The sequence below is a fragment of the Triturus cristatus genome, chromosome 4_2 (assembly GCF_964204655.1).
Source record: "Triturus cristatus chromosome 4_2, aTriCri1.1, whole genome shotgun sequence".
In the NCBI taxonomy this organism is placed as follows: Eukaryota; Metazoa; Chordata; class Amphibia; order Caudata; family Salamandridae; genus Triturus; species Triturus cristatus.
In genome coordinates, this window is record NC_140586.1 from 414,469,673 (window position 1) to 414,496,611 (window position 26,939).

At 46.0% G+C, this 26,939-nt stretch overlaps 1 protein-coding gene across 5 annotated transcripts in view; it reads left to right on the plus strand.

Moving 5' to 3' along the window:
- The window catches only part of AGL (amylo-alpha-1,6-glucosidase and 4-alpha-glucanotransferase), a 453,547-nt gene that overhangs the window by 74,918 nt on the left and 351,690 nt on the right, over positions 1 to 26,939 (plus strand). For all 5 annotated transcript variants that reach the window (XM_085601874.1, XM_085601873.1, XM_085601871.1 and 2 more), the window contains exon 3: positions 8,228 to 8,438. In XM_085601874.1, coding sequence (XP_085458000.1) covers positions 8,228 to 8,438 — 211 coding nt within the window. The remainder of the gene's footprint in view (positions 1 to 8,227; positions 8,439 to 26,939) is intronic.

A 26,939-nucleotide genomic window follows, 5' to 3' on the forward strand; every position in this document is an offset into this window, starting at 1 on the left:
CTGGGAGTGCCTGCTGATACAGCGGGCCTGGGGGAAGTCCGAGAATTACTGCCTCCATGGGGGAGCACTTGGTCCTTCCCTTGCTGGGTTCATGCCAGTTCGGTCTTAGACCCAAGACTAAGGAAGATAAGTACTTTCATAGATTCCTTGATCTAGCCATTATACTCTTCAAACGGAAAATCACAATATCCTGGAATGCTCATACAACCCCCGATATACTATGTTGGCTCTCCACATTGCTGAGATGGGAAAAAGCTGCGCTGGACGTCCTCGCAGTGGCATGTACACTTGGAGGGGGGAATGCTGGAGTTGGATGCTGGAATACCTACAACGCAAATTTAGAGGCAAAAAATGATGCATATCCACCATGAACCCTACCCTTTATCCTACAACTCATACAATGAGTCATTCCAGTGCATGAGATGGCGGGACCATGCCCGTCTGCAGACTCCACAGATAGTTTAGGTAATATAGCCACACCAACATTGCCCCTTACAACAGTGGAGTGTGGGTTTCATCGTGGGTCCTGAAGACACCCCAGAATCCATGCCCTGGCCTAGAATATATCTCCACGTGCCAATCAGCCTGTACTGGCATGCGCACATTCCTGGGTTCCCTTCCCAATCATATTGTTGGTCCCACAGGGACTATTACCACGATACACCATACTACAATCCATGTCCATGCAGGGGCCTTCTTCATTATGACATGCTACCACACCTGAGGTTGGGGGCGTGACATGACTAGGCTAGGGAAGAGGTGTGGCGCCGCGGCCAGGGCGACTGACTCCGGAATCTGGGGATCAGGGTTCGATTCCCGGCGCCGGCGGCAGATTAGCCCAGCGCCATGTGACTCTGGGCAATAGCTTGCATAATCTTCCCGACGGCCCCCAGTGCCTAGAAACCCTAACTGTGATTGTTCGCGCTTTACAAATGTGGATTATTATTATTGTGACTTCACTGCTTACATTTGTTATTCTGTTTAATGTGGTATAGTTTGTAAGTGGCACATCCGAATTGTCACTATTATGGTTTTTTGTTTCTTTTTCTACTTGTGCTAAAACCAAAAAAGAAATTTGTTAAAAAAAAAAAAAGGGTCTACTTACTGTAGAGCCGAGGTCTTAGCAATCCTGATATTTTGTTAGGACTACCATATTGCTAGGCAAACATGTCTGACACCTTATCTTCAGACAAATGAGAACTACGACTTTCTGCAGTTTTATCTACTATGCATTCCAGTTCTTGAATTTGAAGGTGCATGGAGTGCTATTTTCAAAAAGAGACATGGCATGGAAATAAATACTCAGAAAATATCCTGAAGCACACCCATGCTCGATTCAAAATTCCTTTTCCACTGCCATTTTTTCTCAAGTTTGGCGTGCATGCACTCTCATTGTGCCCCGTCCCGGACGCACATGTGTGAATACACAGGAAAGGTGTGACGCGCGCTGTGCACATCACCTAAGAGTTGCACAGCCTTTTATACATTTGAAATGATGGTAATGTTGCACTTTTCACTTATATTTATGTTTTTGGCTATGGGGCAATGGTGAATGGGTGGTGGTTGATAAATGAAGGGTAGAAGTTGATTCGTACAAACACATAAACAGAAGGGAATTTTTGGTGACACTGAAATGTTTTGTTTGAAGGCAAGAAGTTCTAACAGGAGGGTGTGTTAATTTATTGCTGCCATATAAGAACTATTTTTGTTGGGCTGATATTTATTTATTAACTATTGCAGATACCCCTGACGAAGATCAATTATGATCGAAATGCATTGGGTGAACTGAAATGTAAATGGAGGATTCGAGTTTCTCAAACGTGCCTGTGATTAGGCCCGGATGGGCAATTCCAGAGCAAGCAAGAATGCATGAAATTATGGAACCTCGTACCTTTGACGTGATAGATTACTATTGAAAAATGAATAAACTGGTTGAACTTTTGAATACTTCTGAGTACGTGTATAATGTTGATCACAAATGTATAAAAGGCTGTGCAACTCTTAGGTGATGTGCACAGCGCGCGTCACACCTTTCATGGAAATAAATACACCAGAACAGTTGGTGGATGATCACCCACCAACTCAATTGCAATAGAAATAATCAGTGTGTGTGGCAGTATCGCCTTAATTAATCACGCCTCTTACAAAGGCGGAGGTGGGAGAGCCCAAAATCGAAAGAATTGGACCCGGTCTCTTGGCGAATGGCAACTGTGTATCTCTTGGCTGTGATTATTTCTACGCATCACTACATTGACGTTGGATCTCTTAAAATATTTATTTCTGGACTAGGAGTCCTTGGGCCCTTATGTGTTCACCATTCGCGGATTCTGTATTGAGTCCTCATTGCACCGCTGAAGGTAGTCGGTGATTCGAGTTTTTCCCTACCTGGCATCGCTTCTGAAGGCCTGTACTCCATAGATAGCGCTGTCCCACATGCCTTAGATAGCATGCTTACTGCACAGCCAGGGCTTTTCCATCAACATGCCCAAATCTCATCTGGAGCCCTCTCAACATCTTCTGCTCATAGGCAGGTAATGGATACCTCCTTGGGCCGAGCTTTTCCATTTAGGCATAGGATACAGGGCATTCATATTTTGCTACATCACTTCCTGGAAGGTGCTTGGATTCCAGTCTTCTGTATCCCTGCCTAATCTGTCTACTAGCTTCCTGCATCCTCCTATTTACACATGCATGCTGGCATATGAGGGCTTTCCAGTGGTCTCTCTGCAGGCAGTGATTCCAGCACAAGGTGGCCCTTACAGACTCCATTGTGGTCTCTGTGGACATCGCAGTGGAGCTTGCCGGGCGGGGTGTGTAAGAGAACCTTTCCAGGGTGTTGTCCTTCCAACCCTCTCCATCCATGGCTACAGTAGTAACCGATGCCTCCACTCTAGGGTGGAAGGCCCACTTGGAAGAACTGGAGATCACAGGCCTCTGTTCTGCAGAAGAGCAGAGTTTCTGCATCAGTCTGCTCAAACTGAGGCTGGTTCGTCTAGTGCTCAAGACATTCTTCCCTTTGTGGTAAGTCAGTCTAGATCTTCGGGACAATATGACTGTGATGTTGTATGTCAGCAAGTAGGAAGGAGTAGGGTTCCAGCCTCTCTGTTGAGAAGCTCTAAGGTTCTGGCTCTCTGTGCACAACTACAGAATGTGGTGGGTGGTGAATCATAGGTGGACTTGCTGAATACATCGGAACCGACTACCTGAGTTGGCATCATCTTGCCAACCATGAGTGTCGTCTCATCCCAGAGGATGTGACGAGCATCTTCAATTATTAGGGAATGTCCTAAGTGGATCTCTTTGCCAACCATTCCATTTCATACTGGCCAAAGTTCTGTGCCCTCCAGCAACCGGTTCAAGGAGCTGTAGGGGGGCGTGTTCTGGTTGAAGTGGACATTTCCTCTTCCCTATGTGTTCCCTCCTATCCCCTTGATTCTTCAGGTTCTGAGAAAGATTTGTCAAGACTGAGCCCAAGTAATCTTAGTGCCGTCGGAATTGCCTTGAAGGGTGTGGTGCACAGACTCTCAGCACCTCCCACTATGTTCCCCACTTAAACTTCCTCTAAGGGTGAATCTTGTCTCCTAATCGGAGACTCTGCTGCCCAGTCCACAACTGTAATTTCCACCTTCTCGGTGTTCTAAGCCGCTTCTATGATCACAGTCTGGGCCTTTTACACGATTTCCAAGTCTGCTTTTGCTTTCTAAATACATTGCCAAAGGCTGTCACGCAGCCTTAATATTCAACCCCCTCCTCACCCATTAGAAAGGGTAATTTTGGTGCAAAGTTTTAATAACAATAACAATGCAAGTTTTCTCCTTTCCGATGCTTCCAGCCTCCATGCACCCTCTTAACGTTCTTCACCTTTCTCTGGGATTCAGTACCTTTTGCCTAAACGTAGAACATTTCCTTTTTCCTGTGATACTTTTCTATGGTGTCCCTGTTCTCGGAATAACATTTATTCTAAGATGGCGCACTGTAATAAGTCGCATACCCCATAGTCCTACTATATACATGCTGTCTCTCTTTTCGCCACAACGTTTAGTAATTAGAGCATCCACCTAAAATTCTACAAACATTGATCTAGTGCAGTGTCTTTTAGTGGAAACCTAGCTTTGTATCTGGATTTCAGCAGCCATCTCTGTCTGCATTCAGCTGTCTAGGCATTCACTGCCCTGCGTCATCCAATTCCCTCCCCACACCCGACATTAATTCGGGCTGCAAATAAATCGTGAAAATAGGTCATAAAAACCCAGGCATGAGCACAGAGGACAACATATGCAACAAGTGCAGCAAATAATACCTCCTCCAACAGCTTCAGTTGACCTTCTGTCTTGTCTCTGCTTGCGCCTCCATGTTCATACGTTTATAAAACTAGACAGTTGTGAAATGTTTCCCTGGGAAGCAGTCAGGCTGTCTGCAAAACCAGTGTACAAGCAGGAGGGAACAGCAAAAAGGGCACACTTAACCTTCCAAAAGCGCCTGTCTAGCCCCAAACGCTTAGCGCTCCATTGTTATGTTTTCTCAGTTGTATGTCAGAATATTATGTTATTATTAATGACCTGCAATAATCTTCTGTCCAAAATATAGACTACCTACCAACAAGTCGTCAAGATGCATATATTACTGCAACTATAGATTTACCTTTCTAGCTTGAGATTATGTGGTGCATCAAGGTATATTGCTGTGGAGTTGAAAATAGTAAATCTATGCATACCTGTATATACTTACGCTGACAACATGTTGGAAGTAGATATTCTGGATATGATGTGAATTCAATATTTGTCGAATTGATTGAACAGAGTTTTCTGTTCTGTACTTCCCATATTATCATGAAGACAATTCTTAAAGGTCTTGCTATGTTGGAGTTAGGCTAATTTGTGCACACCTATTTATTGTTTGAGGGGAGGTACACTATAAATTTGTATTCCCTCCTGAACTTTAGTACTTTCTATTGACACAGTGTGTTTGGTGTTTTGTATGGGCTGTGTAAGAGCATATCATTCTTGGAACTTGTTGGACCTTTAATGTTGGTGTAGATGAAGTTCAAAAACACTGGCAGTAACCTGTTGCATTAGTACTTTAAGAGTGGGGCAGTGGCCAAGAAGTGGCCTTAGGCTTTACATTTTCTGCTTTTCTACTTCAGATTAACAGTGAAGTGACTTTTCCTCTAGCTTGAAGAGACATTACCTCTTCCCCCTTGCTAAATGGTATCATGGTTCATTTTAGGATGGGCATGCGTCCATATGACTGGATTGGCGTGCATAGATGCTGTGGTGTCACTCTCTGTAGATGGTGCACATGGTAATGCAAACAGAACATCCTTTTTGTTGCTCGTGGTGGCCTTATGATGTCACAAAGAAATTGTATTTTTAGGGGAAATTGTATTTTTAGGCGAAAATATTGTGAAAGAGTTGCAGCTTTGTATGTTTTGCTAACCATTTTCTTTGCATTAGTTGACGATTTATGTTTTTACTCTAGCAAAATTTAACATTCTTTAAAGGTAATGTTTCAAAAGGAATGTCATTCAATTATGTATTGTATTAATTTTAAGTAAAATGAATGGCCAGCCAGTAAATGTAAGTCGTCAAAGTGGCGATTGAAATGAGTGATAAATGTTCGATTATTGCTTTGCCCAAAAAGTTTTTTACACACCTTACAACAATGTGTAAGGGGAAATCTAACATTTGAAACTGCAGTTAATTTCCATTGCGGTAAACTCCATACAGGTTAAATCTCCAGCTGAGTTTGTTATCAAAGAGTCATTTGGTAAGACTATGACTGGTCTTTTGGAAAATGTGTTGTTCCCTTGTCGTTCAGTAATAAAAGCCTCCCCATGCCTTCTTAGTTCCTCCATGGGTTCTAACCGATCTTTTAGATATTGTTTTGGCCAGTGGACAAAGGATATACAGTATTACATAGACACTGGTAAGTACTTTCATGTTATAGAATCATCACCACTTTTCCTCATCCAGGCCTTTACGCAAATTGACAGGGTAAAAAGTTAGGATTGCATCAAAAAGTGTTCAACGAAAATCTTATCCCTTACCCTTTCACTAAAATTTAGCTTCGTATTTGTTGGAGGGAACAATGAATAAGGCACCAATTTGGGCAAAGTTATTAAGGGAGCGATGGGATCGGTTTTTAGTCTCAGAAGGTATACTGTTCAACTCCGAAATTATCTGAGCACGAGACGTACTTAAGGGAGTCTCCAGATTGACCAAAAAAACCATAAGTGGTCAAACCTTTGTCGTGGTAATTTTTGTTTCTATTTATGATTACTGTTTTTATTTGGTTTTAATTTTCACAGTAAGGGCAGATTCCATGAACTGAGCATACAGCCCTACATTATGAAACCTATATAAAGTATATTTACAAAATATTATGTAGGTGCACTGAGAAGCTTCGTTACCTTCATCTGGAAAGGAACTATTGAAGACTTTGCTCAAAAGTGTTTAATAGGCAACATTTGATCAAAATGAACTGCAAGCGATGTTGTATCAAAAGTATGTCCAAAGCAAACACGCAGCTCTGTCAATTCTTCTGAAACACTTGCCTTGTTCCTTTTCCAGTGAGAATCAATTTTGTCAGTTTTTTTACTTTGACAGTGGACTCTAGCTGCTGTGCAATACAGATATTTTTCTTTTTTTTATATAGGCACCATATTTGTAGGCAGCTCATTCTACAATTGTACATGGTGCAGCTATTAATGGTTCAGTCGGTGCAGTGGCACAGAGTGCCATGGGTTTTAGAGCAGCACACCAATTATGGCTCTATTTTACTGTGTGAACAGCAGACAAGGGCCTATTCTCCTTGCTTGCTTGAGTTAGTGATAAGTTGCAAATCACTGGAGAGCGATCTCACATTTTCTAGCATGTAGGAATTTGCAAGGTTGCCAGTCAAGTGAATATGTTCTTTATTTGTATCTGTTGGACTGTGGGTTGGAAGCTGGATGTTGGAAATTCATGTGCTAGTAAAGCCAGTGATCCACTATGGGACACGTGAGCTGTGAAGGAAACCGTCAATGTAAATGATGTCATCAGTTTCTGTGTCGGCGTTGGATGGATATCACAGACCCTCCAAGTCCGCTAAAAGGATGAAATACAGGTCATTGTCGGAAGTGACTCTATGTGATTGACCGAAGTGACTGGCATTCCATGTTGTTCCTGCTTGTGTTTGTGTGAGAGAAAGTGCTCTTCTGACGTAGTATGATTGAGTTAAGAGTAGTATTGAGTTGGTCAAGGGATAGTCTAAGGAAAGAAGCTTTGATTAAACAGCTTGGAGGTATACAGATGGCTTGCGTTTTCTTTACCGCCGGCTGGGATGTGATTACTGACCATTCTTTCGTTTTTTCTGTCTGAGGTTGCTGTAATAGGAAAACGTGTTACATTTGTCCTCAAACCTTGTGCAGGTCATCCAACGTTGAGAAGGGGTCATGCGGGGGGGGGGGGGGTATCCTCAAACAGTGTGCTACTGCTGGAACCACAACAGGGAGAGACGGCATCACATTTTCTTATAAGCATTTCTCCCAGGCTTCCCCTAGCATGTTTTAATAGCGTTGGTGTCTTGGTAGATGGGCACTATCACCGAGATAACTGGCCTTTACCCTCGATACATAATTGATTACATAACCCAAAATTGGAACATGAAGACCATTTATCAATAAATCGAATGCTTTTGATGAGGACTATAAATGGTAATAAATGCTTGCTTTTCAATGCTCCTGCTGTAATAATGTTCCATCAGAATGCCACTCACCGATCTTGTCTAAAACTCATGTGGTAGTTCCTTTCAAGATACTTATATTGTCACACGACAACACGTCAAGCACCAGTGCTTAAAGTACATTAGGATAAGCCGACAGTTGTTATGTTTCTAACACTAAATCATCAGAACGAATTTCCCATACTACTACTGATAACAAAAAGCATGTTATATATATCCTTACTACTAATGAACATTTTAGAGGCCGTTAATAGTGAGATGATTGCACTTCAACCTCCTCATGGGCTCTCGCCTTAGGCTCTGAAACGATGTCATAATGCTTTCTAGATTGATAGCCAACATTATAGCATGGTGGCAATTTCTTATTTTTAAATGGAATATTTTTTGCAACAATAAATACTTCTGGATGCACTTTCTGTATTATACGAAACGTACCAATTTCGTTGGGGTGAAAATTTTATTTGTTTTCCACAAATGGTGTTTACTTCAGTTTTTCTTCTTTAAGGTTTTGAGCTGCAATTCCGCCTTGGTCCAACTTTACAAGGAAAAGAAATTACTGTTTTTACCAACTACCCATCTCAAGGAGAATCATTTAATCGTCATAAATTTCGATCACTACATTGGCACAATCCAACAGAAAGGGAAGATGACTCGGACAAGCATTGTCGGCTTGATCTCAAGATTGCCGGATCATTCCAGTACTATTTCGATCAGGGGTAAGTTTGTTTTTCACTTTTTACCATTAACGAAACTATCAATATCGTGGCATGCCAATATTTGAACAATGCGGGTATTAGTTTAATTGTAGTGTGACAAATTATGTTTTACTTGTGTTGACGCTCCAATCAATAATAGGGTCGAGAGGTTCGATCAGGAATTTCTGGAGTCTTTGTAGGGCTTTGTTTGTCTTCCCAAGACTGAATTCAAAGCCTAGCCAAATAACTTATGGGAGACATGTTTCCAGGTCAAAACCTTTGGGTTTATTCAAATTTACGATCATTGCAGAAGGCCATAAGTAATAAGTTAATCATAAATTAGCTAAATAGTCAAAGTCCTAATCTGCAAGAGAACTAACATAAGCTCTGTCTCTAAAGCAAATCAACCACCAGACGCAAATTTAAAGCAAATAAACAGTCTGACATAGAGTCTGATCTCTGAAAATTGAAGGACTGGCACGTATCCCACAAATCACCTTTTTTTAGGGTTTTAGAAACACACATTTAGCTACTTCTAATGGTCTGACAAGATTGGATTAGCAATGTTTCAAGACACGCCTAATGAACATTCAAATCCATTACATACATTTACGAAGATACATATAGAAATACCTACTTTACTGCATATTGTTAAATGAGGTGCATACTTGCAATGCTACAAGCCACGCTTAATGAACATTCAAATCCATTATATACATTCACTAAGATACATCTAGAAAACACCTACTTTACTGCATATTATTAAATGAGGTGTGCATATGAAATGACATGACATTTATAGAACACAGAAATACAATAGATCAGTGGTTCCCATACCCTTTAGAACCATGGCACACTTTCGCGCCCCCCTACCTTTAATGTACATGAGGCAGGTGATTTTTTTAAATATATAACTATGGCATGATCGTGTGGTGGTGCACAGTCATTTACAGATAGCACATTTTCCATTGGATTTGCCCCTAAATTTGCACACGCATACAGTTTTACTGATAAAACTGTATAGCACACAAATTATAATTTGCGGAAACTGGGTTTCTTTCAATATTCATAATTTGTGCATCACCAAGTAAGTGTCCTGATTTGTTTTGATCTTATTAAAATCTCTATTTTCAGCACACTTCGGAATTACAAAAAGTGCTTAATTTTTGTTTTCTTAACTACTGGATGCATACACTTCACTTAGAGGTATTTACATTTTGTTGTGTGTTGCAAAAAATAGCTTCCTACATTGTCACATAATTCACTTTAAAAACTCCTCTCACTTTGCAGTCACAGAAAGAAAAGTAAACTCCAGTTCCCATGTTAAAAGAATAAAGAAGCCTGGCATTTGACCTCTATCTTTGAATAACTGGCAAATTGACAAGTTAAACACAGAATTTAAAGGCATCTTTAGTTATTGCTCTGGGGGCGTGGCTTTGAGGCTGCCGAGCATGGACGCGTGAGCCCTGAGCTCCGTGCTGGCCGTGCGATTTATCCTGAAGTGACCCTCGCTGGCGGTGTCTGCGACCCGGGAGAGGGCTCCCCTGGACGGAGAGGAGCTGGCTGACTGCTTGGATCCTTTACCACGGCGCCGGGGGCTGCCTGGTGCGGAGACTGCGCTGGCCCGGCCCAGTGGGGACCGGCCATCTTGCTTGCGGCCTGGGGCGGCTCTCTCATCCCCGGAGTTGCGTGGAGCGCGGCCCCGCCGGAAGTGGAGGAGGACTCGGCGGGGGCGACTTGCGGACCGTGCTGTGGCTTGCTGGCCCTGAGCTGTGCGGGCGGAGCGGAGCCAATCCCGGCGGAGGAGAGTGACCTGTGAGCGGCCAGGGGGCAGCGGCGGAACTTCTGGAGCCTGGGGCGCCGCCGCGGGACCCGTGGAGCTGGTGCCGGCGAGATCGCGGGTGAGCGGGAACGCGCCTCTTTGGGGCGCTGGCGGTGGATTGTGACCCGCGGCGGAGACGGAGGGCCCTGGGGGCGATGGGCGGCCCTGTGGTGCTGAGGGGGCCTCGCCCCTCCGAGTGCTGGCGTGCGTGATCGTCGGTCCACGGGAGGGCTGGCGTGGGCTGGCCCGTTGGTGCCCCCTGCCTCGTGGCCCTTTGTGACGGTGGGTGCTGTGCCCTTGCTGGTGTTGGTGTTGGGCGTGCTGGACCTGTGCTTCCTGGGCAGCGGGGGGAGCCTTCACTTGGTGGATTGGACTCGGGGCTGTGTGGTCCCCTGGCGGCGCTGGAGTGCAGGACTCCTACTTACCGGCCTCCCCTCGGGGTGCACGTGATCGGGGGCTGATCCCCTTCTGCCTTGCTGAAACCACGGTGGTCGCCCCTGCCCCGAGTGCGGCGGACGTGGATTTGCCCTTCCTGGTCCTGGTGCTGTGGGTCCGGGGGGCTCCTGGGACTTTTGCCGCTGGTCGAGGAGATCGGGGCTGGACCATAGCCGAGGCCCGAATATGGGAAAGCCGCGACGGGGCCCAGGAGGGGCTCCGGCTGAGCACCGGGAGGGCCCGCCTGACTCTCAGGCCCCGGGCACGGATGGCGCCTCGGCGGCGGGACTCCAACAGCAGCAGCTGGATCAAATTCTAAAGGCCATATCGGACACGCGGGAGGCTTTGGGCCGTGACATTGCGCAAGTGTCCACAAGTCTTGGATTTCTGCGTGCCGATCATGCCAAATTGGTTGACCGCGTCACAACCGCGGAACACAAGTTGGAGATGCTGGAGCCTGCCCAGAGGGCGACGGAGACCTCACTGAGTGGCTTGGAGCACAGGGTGCAGCTGTTGGAGAAGAGGGCTGAGGAGGCGGAAGGGCGCAATCGACGCAACAACATCCGAGTGGTGGGCCTTCCCGAGAGAATTGAAGGGGACGATATGGTCGAGTTCCTGGAGAAGTGGGTGCGAGAAGTGGTGGCGCGCGAAGGCCTGTCGCAGTTCTACACCTTGGAGAGGGCCCACCGGGTGCCGTTTCGCCCTCCGGCGGCGGGCCGCCCCCCTAGGCCAGTGGTGGCACGCCTGCTGCACTACAGGGATCGTGACCTTATACTGCGGAATGCCCGGGCGTCAGGCCCGTACAAAGTGGATAATGCTGCGGTCTCTCTTTATCCTGACTACTCCCAGGAGGTCCAGCGGAGCCGCTACTCCTTCATGGCAGTTAAGAAGGCCCTCCGAGAGGTGGGGCTCCAGTATGCTCTGTACTTTCCGGCCCGTTTGAAGGTGATGGTGGATGGGACTTCGACGTTCTTTGATTCGCCGGATGATGCCTGGCAGTGGCTGGAGCGGCACCGCGCCGGCGGGGGTGGCCCTGGCCGGCGAGCCCCAGAGGTGGGGGCTGGGCAGCGGCTACGCCGAGGCCGCCGCAATAGGCAACGCGCCAGGAGTGGACGATCGCCGCCTGCTTCTCAGACGGAGGTGGAGAGGCGGGCGGCCCTGCAGGCAGTCTCTGCTATTTCTGGAGCGGCGGCGTCACCGGTGGGTTCGGGCTCCCTGCGTACGTCCTCGGGGGCGGACTCGCAGGGGTCGGAGGACGCTGGGGAGACTGTCGCACTCCTGTCGGGGGTGACTCCCGGAACTGCCGATGGCCTTTTGGATGGGTGACACTATTGCCTTCTTTATGGGTTGTGATTCAGGTTGACACGATGAGGTTGGCGCAGTGGGTGATGTCGGGGGTCCTGCTGCTGGAGGGCCGGGTGGGGGTCTTGTGGTCCGGGGGGCCGCCTGGGTCGGTGCGCTGCCGGGTGGAGGGGAATGTTGTGATTGAGGCCTGACACATCTGGTGGGCTGGTGGGATCGCGGTCCGGCTTGTGCTGGCGCTAGGTCACCCCTCTTACCTCACACCTACTGTGAGTCCCTGGTAGCTACCAGGGGGACTTTCATCGTTGGGACAGTGTTTGGATGGGTAACTATGGTTTAGAGCCTGTTCTGGGGAAGGGTGGGGTGGGGGTTTGTTGGGGATGTTTTGCAGGGGGGGGATATGTCAGTGTGTCCGCTAGGCCGGGTTGGATAGTGCTCAGTTGTATTTTTCGGTATGGCGACCCGCCTTGAGTTACGCTGCGTCACATGGAATGTGCGCGGGTTGAACTCCATGAGGAAACGTTATAAGGTTCATGCTTATCTAGTCCGTAGGGGGATCCAGGTGGCCTTCCTGCAGGAGACACATATTGATCAGGAGGAGGGGCGGGCGCTACAACGGAGGTGGAGGGGTCAATTGTTCTACACCACATTCTCAGCCTTTGCTAGGGGGACCTTAATTTGGGTACGAGCTGGGGTTCCTTTCCAACCCCTGACCACGCTGATAGACCCTGAGGGGAGGTTTGTGTTGGTGGCTGGCCGGCTGGATGGTAGGGATGTGACGTTTTGCAGTGTCTATGCCCTGAATTCTGAGCAATCTGCATTTTTTGCGCGGCTTTCTGGGAAGCTGGCGGCGTACTTAGCGGGTACCGGGTTCCGTAATGGATGTGGAATTGGATCGCTCTCACCCCCGCTGGCTCAGTCCGGGGTGCGCAGAGTGGCTAAGGTGCGACGGGATTGGCAGGAGGCGTGGGGCCTAGTGGATGCCTGGCGCGCGCACCACCCTTTAGATAGGGATTACTCCTTTTACTCGGTACCACATGACTTGCATGTTCGACTGGATGGTTTCTTGTGTACCCCGGGGGCCCTAGAGCTCACGTCCTATAGTGAGTACCTGGCAAAGACGCTCTCGGATCACAATCCGTGCTTGATCACGATACTTTGGTCGCGGCAGCGGCCGGCGATCCCGACGTGGCGTTTGAATCTGGCGCTGCTGGAGGACCCCGTGTTTCATGCGGAGCTGGGGGATGGCGTGGAGCGCTACTTTCAGGGTAACTCAGGGACGGCGACGAGTAGAGCGCACGAGTGGGATGCACTCAAGGCGGTAGTGAGAGGGATTTGCATTTCGTCTGTGACTGGGACGCGCAAGGTGCTGCTACGTGATGTCGATCGGGCGGAGACGCGATTGCGCCAGGCGGAGTTGAAAGAACACGCGTCTGAGGGTACCCGTGGAGAGCTGCTGGCGGCGCGGGAGGAGGTAGCCCTGCAGGTCGAGCGGCTCCGCTGCTATGATCACAAGGAATATATGGTGCGGGCACAAGCGGAGCATGACAAGGTGGGGACGCTTTTGGCCTGGCTGGCTCATCCGGCGGCTCGGGGCTCCCCGGTGGTGTCGTTGGCTGCGCCGACGGGGAACCTAGTCCACTCGCAAAAGGAGATTAATGACTTGTTTTTGGGTTACTATTCCCTGCTGTACCAGAGTAGGATGCAGGGTCTACCGGATGGGTTGGCCGATTACTTGGAGGCTGTGGGGTTGCCCCGCCTAGACCCGGAACAGGGTTCTGCTCTGGGGTCGGAGATCTCTCTGGACGAAATTAGAGCGGCGGTCAAGCACATGGCGCGGAAGAAGACTCCTGGGGCTGACGGCCTCCCGGTGGAGTTCTACGCTGCGTATTTGGACACTCTGGCGCCGCGGCTACAGGCGGTATATCGGGAGGCGTGGGGTCTGGGACGGCTTCCGGCCACCATGAGAGAGGCGATTTTAGTCCCATTGTTGAAAAAGGGTGGGGTTCCTACCTCCATGGCGGCATACCGGCCGCTTTCCATGCTCTCGGTTGATTACAAGATTCTTAGTAAGATCTTGGCCACGCGATTGTTGGGTCATATGCGCTCCTTGGTTCATTTGGATCAATCGGGGTTCATCCCGACTAGGAACACTGCGACGTGCATTCGGCGGTTGGTGCGGATAATGGGAGACGAGGGGGAGGGGAGATCGGAGGCCGCGGTGTTATCGGTCGACATTGAAAAGGCGTTCGATAGTGTGGAGTGGCCGTATTTGTTCCGGGTTCTGCGGGAATTTGGCCTCGGTGATAATTGTGTGCGCGGGACCGAGCTGTTGTATAGCTCCGCTACGGCTAGGGTCTGTACGGGACGTACTATCTCAGCGGCGTGCTTGGTGGGGAGGGGCACACGCCAGGGTTGCTCTCTCTCCCCGCTGTTGTTCGCGCTGGCCGTGGAGCCTTTGGCGGCCCGCGCCCGGCAAGGGCAGTACTACGGGGGGGTTTGGTGGCGCGAGGAACTGCAACACATATCGTTGTATGCGGATGACCTCCTGTTGTATCTGGCTGATACGGGGGATTCCCTCCGGGGTGCTCGGACTTTGCTGGAGGAATTTGGTCGCTTGTCGGGGTTGCGGGTGAATTGGACTAAGACCTGTCTGTTTCCTCTGTCGCTGGGAGCGCGGCAGCCTTTGGCGCTGGATGACCTGCGGTGGGAGCCTGGCTGTTTGCCGTACCTGGGCGTCCGTATATTCCACACCCCCAATGATCTTTTTGAGGGGAATGTGGGGGGGCGCGCTGAGGGGGCTTCGGGGTAGTATGGCGTTCTGGCGCACCCTTCCCCTATCGGTTGCTGGGCGACTGGCGCTGTTGAAGATGATAGCGCTACCGCGCCTACTCTACTATTTCCGTACTTTGCCGATCTGGATTCCGGCCGCCTTTTTCCAGATGCTTCGGTCCTTAATGACAGGGTTCATTTGGGGAACTGGGAGGCGACGAGTGGCGATGTCGACGCTGTTGAGGCCACGGGAGGCGGGCGGGCTGGCAGCCCCCGATTTTGAATGGTACTATTTGGCGGCGCAGCTGCAGTGGCTGACGCAGGCCGTGGCACGTGAGTTTCGGGGCCCAGAGGGTCCGCAGGATAGGGTCATTCCGCGCCATGTATTGTCGTTCATTGTGCTCCGGCAACGGCTCAGATTGGATCAGCTTACCCTCGAGGAACGCACGCTTCGGCTGTGCTGGATCCGTAGTCAGAAACGGGCAGGGTTTGCTCGGCCGTATGCCCCGGAGATACCGTTGGGCATGTGCACGGCCCTCCCGCACGGCGGGGACTGGTCGGCTCTGGCTCACTGGGAGGAGTGCGGGGTGCATATGATGGGGGACGTATACGGAGATGGCGTCTTGCTGTCGTTTCAGGACCTGCAGGGGGCATATGACCTGCCGCGGGGGGACTACCTTTTGCATGCTGCCTTGGTGCGTGGGATCCAGAAGCACTGGGGGATGGGGCTGTCGGAACCCCCAATTTCCCAGGGATGTCAATACGTCACTATGGCGGCGGGTACGGTTAAGGCTATTACTTGTCTGTATAGACGGTTGTCCACGGAGAGGCTGGCGCCCTTGGAAGTCCTGCGGGGTAAATGGGAGGGGGATCTTGGCAGGCCCACTCCGGAGACGACTTGGGCACAGCTTTTACGGCGGGCCTGGAAGAGCACGCGCAACGCTAGATTCCAGTTGATCCAATTTTACACCCTTCATAGGGCTTACCTCACCCCGGTCAAAATCCTGCGGTATTTTGGAGGCTCTCAGTCGCCATGCCCTCGATGCGGAGTAGAAGGGGCTGATTTTGGTCACATGTTCTGGTCCTGCCGGGGCCTGGGCTCGTACTGGGCGGATGTGGTGGCGTGTCTGAATCAGGTGACTGACCGTGAGTTGGAGGTGGAGATGGGGACTTGTCTTTTGTTGTGGTTTCCGCACCCCCCCCGCACTAAGGTCACAAGCAAGTTTTGCGATTTGGGGCTGATACTAGCGAAGCGGGAGCTTACTCTACATTGGAAGGCCAAGTCCGGCCCGAGTTTTCGGAGATGGAGGGGGAGTTTCCTGGCCTGGGCGGGAAGCGAAGGGACGCTTCGGCATCAGATGGCCAGGCGGACCGCTAATGAGAAGGCGCTGGATGTGGCGAGGGCGTGGGAGGTGTTGGTGGAAGAGCTGCGCTCCTGGGAGACGAGGAATGGGGAGGTTGTGGAGGATGGGGATTCTGTAGACGTGGATGGGGGAGTGGAACCTGGGACGGGGTCGGTGGGGGCTGCCGGGGAGGGCATGCCGGACGGGGTCACTTAGTTACACTCATGGAGGACTTGCTCTCTGCATTCTACCTGGGCGGCGGTTGAAGAGCGCAGGTGGGAACAGGGCTGCGGAGGGAGGCCACGGCGGGGTCCTCTCTCTCGGGCTGACTGCTAGCAGGGGTTCGCCCGTTTGCCCGGAGCGGGGATGTCTTAGGCCTTAGGGCCAGATGGAAGGTGGCTGCTGAGGATTTACTGCGGGCACACTGACTGGGGGGGTGGGGGTAGAGGGGGCGGCGGGTGGGGGACGTAGGGTTGACATGCAGTGGAACGGATTTCTCCTGATGTGTATTTAGAGGGGGGATTCCTCGTCTGCTGGTCATATGTGTAATGTTGGTCTGTAAGGCCTTGGGTGTGAAAAATATAATAAAATCTTTAAAAAAAAATTAAAAAAAAATCTTTAGTTATTGCTCTGACTTTCGGGATCCAACCCAAAAAAATATCTTGCGACCGACCACATTTTGAGAAATACTGCAATAGACAGTTAGGCTAAGAATTGCTCCACAGAAAAGACTCAAGCAAAATACCTTGAAAGTTGCAAAGACACGAAGATTCTGAGCATGGCTTCCTCATGAGGCTTATTAATAACATTTATTAATCCTGAGACCATAGTTTAGGCTTCTATCTAGCTTATTTTCTGATGTGCAAAAGCACCCAGAGAAAGACCTCCATAAAAACGCTGTCGACCCTGAGACTTATAATATCCTGGCGGTGCCGCAGCGGCACCATCTGCGTCTTACAATGGCCCAGACCGCTGCGCCACCACCAGGGAACGGAGGTTCCCTGGCAGAGTCAGCGGTCCAATTAAGATCTTACTGCCCAACTCGTAATAGGGCGGTCGGGCCGCCGGTACGGCGGTGGCTAGACCACCACTGCCGCAACACCATGAGTCTGCTGGTCTTCGGATCACCAGACTTGTAATTCGGCCCTAAGAGTTTATGGTCAGAAGGGAAAAAAACTAGGAAATTGCTATGCATCTAAAAGAGAAGTCCCACTACAGTATATGATTAAGATTGGTAAGAAATCTAGCTTAAAGGTTATAGAGAAATATTATTAATTTGATTCCCACTTTTAAGAATATTTTCATGTCGTTTTCTATGGAGGCATAAGGTTCAACAAATGTATACATCCTTATCTTGGTTCTGTAGAAAGAATGAGAGCAGGCAAGTGGGTATTATCTTTGTCTGATCCTGAGTCGTTTTACCTTCATATGGTCCGTGCAACCTTCTGTGGTTGCAGGTTAGAATGTCTAGTTTTCAGCATCATTAAAAATAATGCATAGGAAGACAGAATTTACGAGGTAAAATAGATGCTTCCTCAGATAATGATATAAAGCATTGTATGCTGACATTTAATTCAAGAGAGGGAATGTGATTTTATTTGAATTTTAAAATAGGAAATGTACCAATCAGCTCGATAAGTACATTTGGCATTCATGCAAGTTACAATAACATACATCAAGTTTGTTACCTGTGTTGAATTGAAAGTTCCCTACACAATGTTTGAAGATCTATATTACTCCATCCAACTCCTGCTTCCCTGGAATCTTAAGTAAATCAATTTATTTGGGCACAGCTATAACATGTTCTGACAGTTTCCACTTCCTTGTTCACATGACAGCATATATATATATATATATATATATATATATATATATATATATATATATATATATATATATATATATATTTTTTTTTTTTTTTTTTTTTTTTTTCCGCAAAACGGCCCACTTTGGAATTCCAGGCGCTCTATGGCGGTGCGGATGAGGTACGGCAGGGCCAAGCCGTTTGTAATTTCACCTTCGTTTCCCCAAGGGGGATTCCCCACGCACTCACGGACAGAAGCCAAACTTAGCCAGTAGAGTTTTCAGTTGTATTCCATTTAATCCATTAATTCACAGCGTGCCAATTCAAGTAAAAGGACTCTACGCGTTTCACCTCCCCTGAGGCTTGTTCACGAGATTTACCAATGATACACAGGCTTTTTTTTCCCTTTTTTTAAATGAATGAAAAAACATTAAAAAACGTGAAGTGACATCACATCCTGTGGCAATCAAACCTTGAATTCATTTTACAATGTGACGTGCTGCCTAGTGACACCCCAAATTAACAAAAACCAATTAGGTGAAAGTAATCATCCAAAAAACCTAAGATTTTAAAATACAGGAGGCCAAAGTTCATGTCCCTTATCATTCTATGACCTTATCCATGATAATGAAAGTTTATAGGTGATAATGGAGTTCTTCATCCTGATTTAACCCATGAGGAGTCAGAGTCCTGAAATTTAAGATGTGCTTCGACTCTTTCTGCCTGAGAGTTCTCTCATGGTCACCTCCTCTGGGATGCATTCCCACCGCTTCAACAGCGTAAAATTTAAGTTCTTTCCAGTTGCCATGATGTTCTTTTTCCATGTGCTTGGCCACCGCATTACTTCTGTCGTTGTTTATCGTGGCCCTCACATGCTCCAATATACGTTTTTTTAACTCGCACTTTGTGCTTCCCACGTACTTCAGAGAACAGGGACACTCAATGATGTAAACGACAAATTGACTTTTACAGTTAATCAATTGCTGGATTTTCCACATTCGTTTGTTTGCCATTTTGATTTCCTTCATATTTTGAGCAATTGTACAGACCTTGCAGCACGTGCATTTGAAAAAACCGATAGGTTTTAGCCAGTTCATCTGTTTTTTTTGGCCCAAAAAATGACTATGAACCAATTGGTCTTTGAGATTCTTTGACCGCCTGTATGTGATATTCGGGTGATCCCCCACAATACTTGAAGTTGTTTGATCCATTTTTAAAATGTGCCAGTTCTTACGCAGTATTTTAATCAATTGTGGGTTGTCAGTGGAATGAGTGGTTATAAATCTTATTTGATTTTCATCCTGTTTCTCTTTTTCTTTTTCTTTCAACAAATCAATTCTCTTGATGCTCATGGTTCTCTTTAAGGACTCCTGGATTGATTTCTCACTGTAATTTCTTTTCTTGAAGCGTGTGATTGCCTGGTTGCGATGTTTTGACCATTCTTCTTCCTTTGAGCATATTCTCTTAATTCTGAGAAACTCCCCGTAGGGGATGTTTTTGATCAAGCTCTTTTGATGGAATGATTCAGCATGTAGAACTGCATTCGTTGCAGTGTTTTTCCGATGTAATGTTGTGTGAATCATATTCTCAACGATGTAAATTTCAGTATCCAGAAAAACAAATTAGCTAAGCTGTTTGCGGAAAATCCTAAAATGGCGTCACACCACAAAATTGTTGAAACACCAGAAATGGGACTACAGGCAAAAGATACGACACAATTTATCACATTAATGGATCTGGATAAAGGTCCAGAGCATCAGGAAAGTGAGCTACGATCATATTGCGACCAGTTGGGAGCTGGTTCTAGTTACAAAAAAGCCAAATCCAAGTTTTATCCACAATTGCCACAAGGGAACAAAATTGACCTTTTCCACGAGTGTGTCATAAAAGATCTTTATAAAATAAACCACTCGAGAAAACAAGACAATCTCTCATTGGAAGAACGTAAAGCCCTGCTTGGACTCAAAAATGATGACTCCATTGAAATAAAAATGGCTGATAAAGGGGGTAACATCATCATCCTAGAAAAAGATGCTTATATCAAAGAGGCATACTCACAATTACTAAACAGAGAATACTATGAGAAACTAAAAACAAACCCAACAAAAAAATGGAAGGAAGAATTGGATGTCAAGCTGAATATTTGGAATAAACGAAACTTGTTGAATGATGATGAAGTGAAATATCTGACCATGGAACATCCAAAAATGGCAACCATTTATTTCCTTCCCAAGATACATAAAAATCCACTTCAACCACCAGGGAGACCGATAATCTCGGCGAAAGGAGCGTTGTTGGAACCAATGGCTAACTTCTTAGATGTATTTTTGTTGCCATATGTAAAGAATTTGAGTTCCTATTTGCAAGACACGGGGGACCTATTGAGACATTTACAGGACACACCTTGGCAAACAAACTACAAACTAATAACAATGGATGTTATATCACTATACTCGAACATCCAAAACGACATTGGTTTGAAAGCATGTAAACACTTCCTCTCAGAAAGAAACATCCAATTCTCTGATCATAATGTGATGTTATTACAAATGATACAGACATGTCTGGAACAAAACACATTTATGTTCGGTGAGGAAATCTTTCGTCAAACAAAGGGGACTGCAATGGGATTTTCCTTTAGTCCATCATATGCCTGCCTAACGATGGGTCTATGGGAGCAGAGCTGGGCATGGAGCAGCGAACATGACGTCTATGTAAATAAAACCATTGCTTGGTTTAGATACATAGACGATTTGTTTATTATCTGGGAGGGATCTGAAAAAGAATTTGCTGAATACTTTGAGATTCTAAACACATCTGAATTCAACTTAAAATTCACATATCACATCAGTGAAGAAAAAGTTGTTTTTCTGGATACTGAAATTTACATCGTTGAGAATATGATTCACACAACATTACATCGGAAAAACACTGCAACGAATGCAGTTCTACATGCTGAATCATTCCATCAAAAGAGCTTGATCAAAAACATCCCCTACGGGGAGTTTCTCAGAATTAAGAGAATATGCTCAAAGGAAGAAGAATGGTCAAAACATCGCAACCAGGCAATCACACGCTTCAAGAAAAGAAATTACAGTGAGAAATCAATCCAGGAGTCCTTAAAGAGAACCATGAGCATCAAGAGAATTGATTTGTTGAAAGAAAAAGAAAAAGAGAAACAGGATGAAAATCAAATAAGATTTATAACCACTCATTCCACTGACAACCCACAATTGATTAAAATACTGCGTAAGAACTGGCACATTTTAAAAATGGATCAAACAACTTCAAGTATTGTGGGGGATCACCCGAATATCACATACAGGCGGTCAAAGAATCTCAAAGACCAATTGGTTCATAGTCATTTTTTGGGCCAAAAAAAACAGATGAACTGGCTAAAACCTATCGGTTTTTTCAAATGCACGTGCTGCAAGTTCTGTACAATTGCTCAAAATATGAAGGAAATCAAAATGGCAAACAAACGAATGTGGAAAATCCAGCAATTGATTAACTGTAAAAGTCAATTTGTCGTTTACATCATTGAGTGTCCCTGTTCTCTGAAGTACGTGGGAAGCACAAAGTGCGAGTTAAAAAAACGTATATTGGAGCATGTGAGGGCCACGATAAACAACGACAGAAGTAATGCGGTGGCCAAGCACATGGAAAAAGAACATCATGGCAACTGGAAAGAACTTAAATTTTACGCTGTTGAAGCGGTGGGAATGCATCCCAGAGGAGGTGACCGTGAGAGAACTCTCAGGCAGAAAGAGTCGAAGCACATCTTAAATTTCAGGACTCTGACTCCTCATGGGTTAAATCAGGATGAAGAACTCCATTATCACCTATAAACTTTCATTATCATGGATAAGGTCATAGAATGATAAGGGACATGAACTTTGGCCTCCTGTATTTTAAAATCTTAGGTTTTTTGGATGATTACTTTCACCTAATTGGTTTTTGTTAATTTGGGGTGTCACTAGGCAGCACGTCACATTGTAAAATGAATTCAAGGTTTGATTGCCACATAATTGCATTCCGACATATCAAAATATTAGATTCAGGTCAGGCACACTGGAGGGCCCCATAGATAACAATTGTGAATATAATCCATGGTTTTGATTCATATTGACCCACTGGAGGGTTATAATCATTGTTAAACCTTAAGAGTCCAACAATTGACTGCATGACTAAATCAAAGTCAACCTGATCAACTTCAATTGCGAATTGTTTGCGTCAAAATTGTTTATAAATTGTGTGGATACACTGTTAGTTAAACATGTGACAAATAGGATTACAAACTACTAAGACCATAATCCCTTGCTGCACTAAAACAGGATGTGATGTCACTTCACGTTTTTTTATGTTTTTTCATTCATTTAAAAAAAGGGAAAAAAAAGCCTGTGTATCATTGGTAAATCTCGTGAACAAGCCTCAGGGGAGGTGAAACGCGTAGAGTCCTTTTACTTGAATTGGCACGCTGTGAATTAATGGATTAAATGGAATACAACTGAAAACTCTACTGGCTAAGTTTGGCTTCTGTCCGTGAGTGCGTGGGGAATCCCCCTTGGGGAAACGAAGGTGAATATATATATATATATATATATATATATATATATATATAGTGTGTGTGTGCAAGTGCAACCTTAATTTTGCATCGGGTTAAGAACATTAAAATACGTTATAATGCATGGATTTATCTAGATTTTTAGCATTTATGAATAAAACTTTCCATAGGAGTGCAGACTTCTGTGAGTAAGTAGCCATCATAACATTTATAAAGTTGGTGTTCGGGAGGGAAGGCTGTTCCAGTTGTGGTATGGGTGTGAGAAAGGACGAGTGTAACATTTTAGCACTGAAGGGAGTGAGTGCAAACAGTAATGATTAAAGAAGTCATAAACTCATAAAAGACTAACCTTAAAGGCTACTTTCACTCGAGCCTGAAAAGGGTTAATATACTAATATAGGTTGCACAGTTCATGTTCTTCAGGATACTATGTTTGCCTACCAGCAAACGCTTGTTGGCCCCTTTAGCCAATTTGGTTTCCACTCATAAGTTGGTTCAGAGCCAGCAATCGCTAGAGGTGGTTAATTACCTACCGTTTGAAATCTACTTCCATATATAAAACACTGCACAGTATTGGACTTCCTAAAACCAACAAGTGTTTGCTAGATATTTGTTCGTGGGTATCTGTGTAAAGCAGATTTTAAAAAGTAAATTGTTTCTGGGATTAAGGTTGCTAAGTAATCAATTATAGTACAATCCACATTAACCAAGCCTCCACAAAAGGATGAGGCACTATGCAAAATTTTAAAAGGCAGCTTAAAGCTAGTTGTTATCCTTATGGTTGGAATGTCTGCATTGAATTTTATCAGCATAGATACATGGAACATAGAGGCATGTTTTAGTAGAATTGGAGAACTTTGCTTCATCTTCTTCAGACTGTCTCCAGACTGCCTGCACTTCAGATATATTTGCGCTGTTCTTTCTCTGAATTGCAGTGGTGCTTGATGCTCTGTCACTTTCATTTAATCTTCCAATTTGAACAGCTGCATGGATTTTCGCAGTCATTGATGCAGTCACTCTGGACTGCAGGAGGTAATCCTTTGTGGCCATACTGGCATGGAGCTTCTGAGACACCCTCCATAAGCTCCATGCAGGACGAGGTGGCCTTAGACCTTTTCTCCCTCTGGTCGAACATCTCAGGCACTCTCCAGGATCAGCCCTTTGAGCTAACCTCTGGTTGTAGAATTGTGGAACATCCTTTATTAGCAGGCCTGCGACATCCTTCTCAAGCCGGTATCTCAGGCTGTTTCCTGCAGCTGTACTTAGAGACTCCTTCATAAACAGAATTCATGCTCAGTAGCTAAGCATCCATCTCTCTCTCTCTCTCTCTCTCTCTCTCTCTCTCTCTCTCTCTCTCTCTCTCTCTCTCTCTCTCACACACTCTCTCAAACACTCACTCTCTCTCACACTCTCACTCTCTCTCTCTCGCTCTCTCTCTCTCACTCTCTCTCTCTCTTCTCTCTCTCTCTCTCTCTCTCTCTCTCTCTCTCTCTCTCTCTCTCTCTCTCTCATTACTAGCACTCTCATACACTGAATGTATAAGATCTGGTTATGAGCTGATGCAGAGACAGACCGAGAGAGACACAGAGCTTCTGTGAAAAAAACGTTTTTAACATGGCACAGCATGCCATGTAACACATTCTACATTCATGTTTCATGCCCATAAGTCATCATTATCAGAACTTTTTCTGTACAGCTGTTAGTGAGGCACTTGCGAACTTTGCATTCATAATTTTGGACTGTTTTCCTGTAAAGTGTCATGTTTTTTCAATGACTGCGCCACTTTTACTTAGCCACTTTAACACTTATCACTTCTCCATTTTTCTTGAGTTATTAAATGTTCCGTGTTGTGGCTGCTATGGCATCGGTAAAGTTCAATTTAAAAATTTAAGTTGGCGTGTGTTTACTGGGTGCATACTTTAGATGATGAGCCAAAAATCTGCTGCCTTTTGGCAAGCTGTAACTAGCATCACTTTGGGGGAGATCTTACAACATATAAAATATATCTTCATTGCACCCAATTTTCACTGCTGGGACCTGTAGGCATCTATGACTTTTTCATGGCAGAGACATTTGAACCTATAGCCATGAAGAGAACCCAGTTCTTCCAGTGCTGCTTTGACAAAGATCCCTTCATGACTTGGAATGAGGATTCCTTGATGTCAAGGTGCAGGGCTTTTTTTCTGGGATGGTGGGGGGAGGGGAGGAAGGGTACCAAACATTCCCAAACTTTACCCAATGTGCCACAGATTGTTCACAGCAATAGGAGATTTCCCAATAGCTGACTTATGTCTAAAACTCTTAGAGAATCCACTTCTGAATCTCTTTAAGATGCGGTTCCCAAGAAAGTTACCAGAGTCATAGGTATGCATACCCGTGGGTGCTGCAGGGCATAGCAATGTGGCAAAGCTCTGCACACGACCTCCTATGCAACACCAACCCCCACTGCATATAGATTCTATCCGTATGTTCTAGGGGTTCATCACGGGGTCTGGCGTTTAGCTCAAACACAAGTGGCCACCACCCATGGCACATTTCTTTGGCTGCAGTTATCTGGAGCTGACTACAGGGCCTTATGTTAAACCTACTGTGGGGCCAACTTTAGTGCACATGCCATGCCCAACCAAACATACGTCTTTCAAGCATGCAGGGTTATTCTTTTCCAAGAAATACATAGCAGGTCTTATTAAAGACATAGTGGAGCCATACGAGTGGGCCTGATGCACAGCAGAGGTTTTTATACTGCATTGCAACTATCCTCTCTTTCAATGGTGTGGGCCCTTGCACCATAAAGATTTCTTTTACTTAACATCCCTATCTAACAACTTTTTTTTTTTTTTTTTTTGAAACCGTTTATTGCAATCTCAAGTATATACAAGTATGGGCCTACAACCTTCCGGCCGGCCGCTAGAGTGACAGGAGCACCTGACAAACTTACAAAAGGGCACTTGGCGTTGCAGAGAAGTAAATCAGGAGGCATCAACGACGTGGGCCACATGACTCTAAGCCCACAATACGGTTTCATTTTATACAAACACAACAACATAGAAAAACCACACCCGCAAGGCAACCCGCAATCGAAAGTAACCGCACGTGCTCTTCAAATGAGGGACCCCGACCATCCACAGGAATCTAAAGAGGGGGAAGGGAAACAAGTCCAGGACTGGGGGAACTCTGTGCCCGGGGCTGGGGGAGGGGGTCAACTAGGGGGACGGAGCCGGTGAGGCAGCAGTGGTGGCTCGCAGATACCCCCGCGGTAGGCGTTCCAGGGGCCCCATATTTTCACCCACGCCCCAGGCTTGCCCCTCGCCACATACACCACCTTTTCTCGGAACATCTAACAACTTTTTGAATATTATTAAATTCAGGCTCCTTTTGAAAGTTAGCAAATGTATATATGGAGTCCTACAAAGTACAGCAGACCTCCATCTTAGCGTTCATATTCGCAATGTGACAGCATGGTGAGCCCTAGTCCTTAAAGTACAATGTCACAATGCCACTAACAGTGGCGTATTTTGAGTGCAACATGTGGTAGTGCATTCTTGGGACCAGTGTCTGCCGCATGAATAAGCGCAGTGTAAGCTCTCTAATTTTGCCAACTTACAATGTCATTGCATACTTAAAAGCAAAACATGTCCCAAACCATTTCTGCATTCTCTTGCGTATCACAAGAGAGATGGAAGGCTCCTTCGTCATTCCCAGGGGTGTGGAATTTAATAAAATACCTACTTGTCCATAGAGCAGGTTGCTTCATAAATCTACTTGTCCTTAACAAAATCCACCTTTTCCTTTGGTGCCATATAGTGCGGCAAAAAATTATGGCAGCAATCTCATTATATAAGAGCTCTGATACAGCCTCTCTGATTATGCTAGGGCTCATACTATAACCATAGTAGTGTTTGAATACTTGCAATCCCCTTATTTTGGCATGTTTCAGCCGATCTACCTACTGGAGCTGACGGTAGTGATAAGCAATAGTTCCAGGGTTAGAATGCCCGTTTGAGTCTGTGCAAACCTACTAACTTGCATGTTTTAAGGGTTTTCAACAGCTCTTCTCTAATCCTTTCCATACTGAGAGATGTTGGAAATGTACTCCTGACAATGGCAGACATAAACCTTCTTCCAGGGTTGGGAAAAAAGTGGTTGGAGGGGAAGTGAACTTGCAAACACTCAAATTTTCGCATGAGCAAATCTACACATGCATGTTTGCTCATGCTAAAATGCAGTTCACAAATATTTTCTAGTACTATTTCTTGTCCTACTTCTGTAAATACTTGGGAATTCACAAAATCCGTATAGCTGCACTTAATGCAAGGACATATACCATGGGTGCATTTTTGTGATTTTCTTTAATAATTGGGCCCCTAATTTGGTCTAGCGTTGACCAGGACCTTTTGTGTTTATTAAAATTCTTACTCTCTCCATGGAACGACTGACTTCACTGTGAGTGACTGCATTCTGTTCTTTCACAAGGAGCATT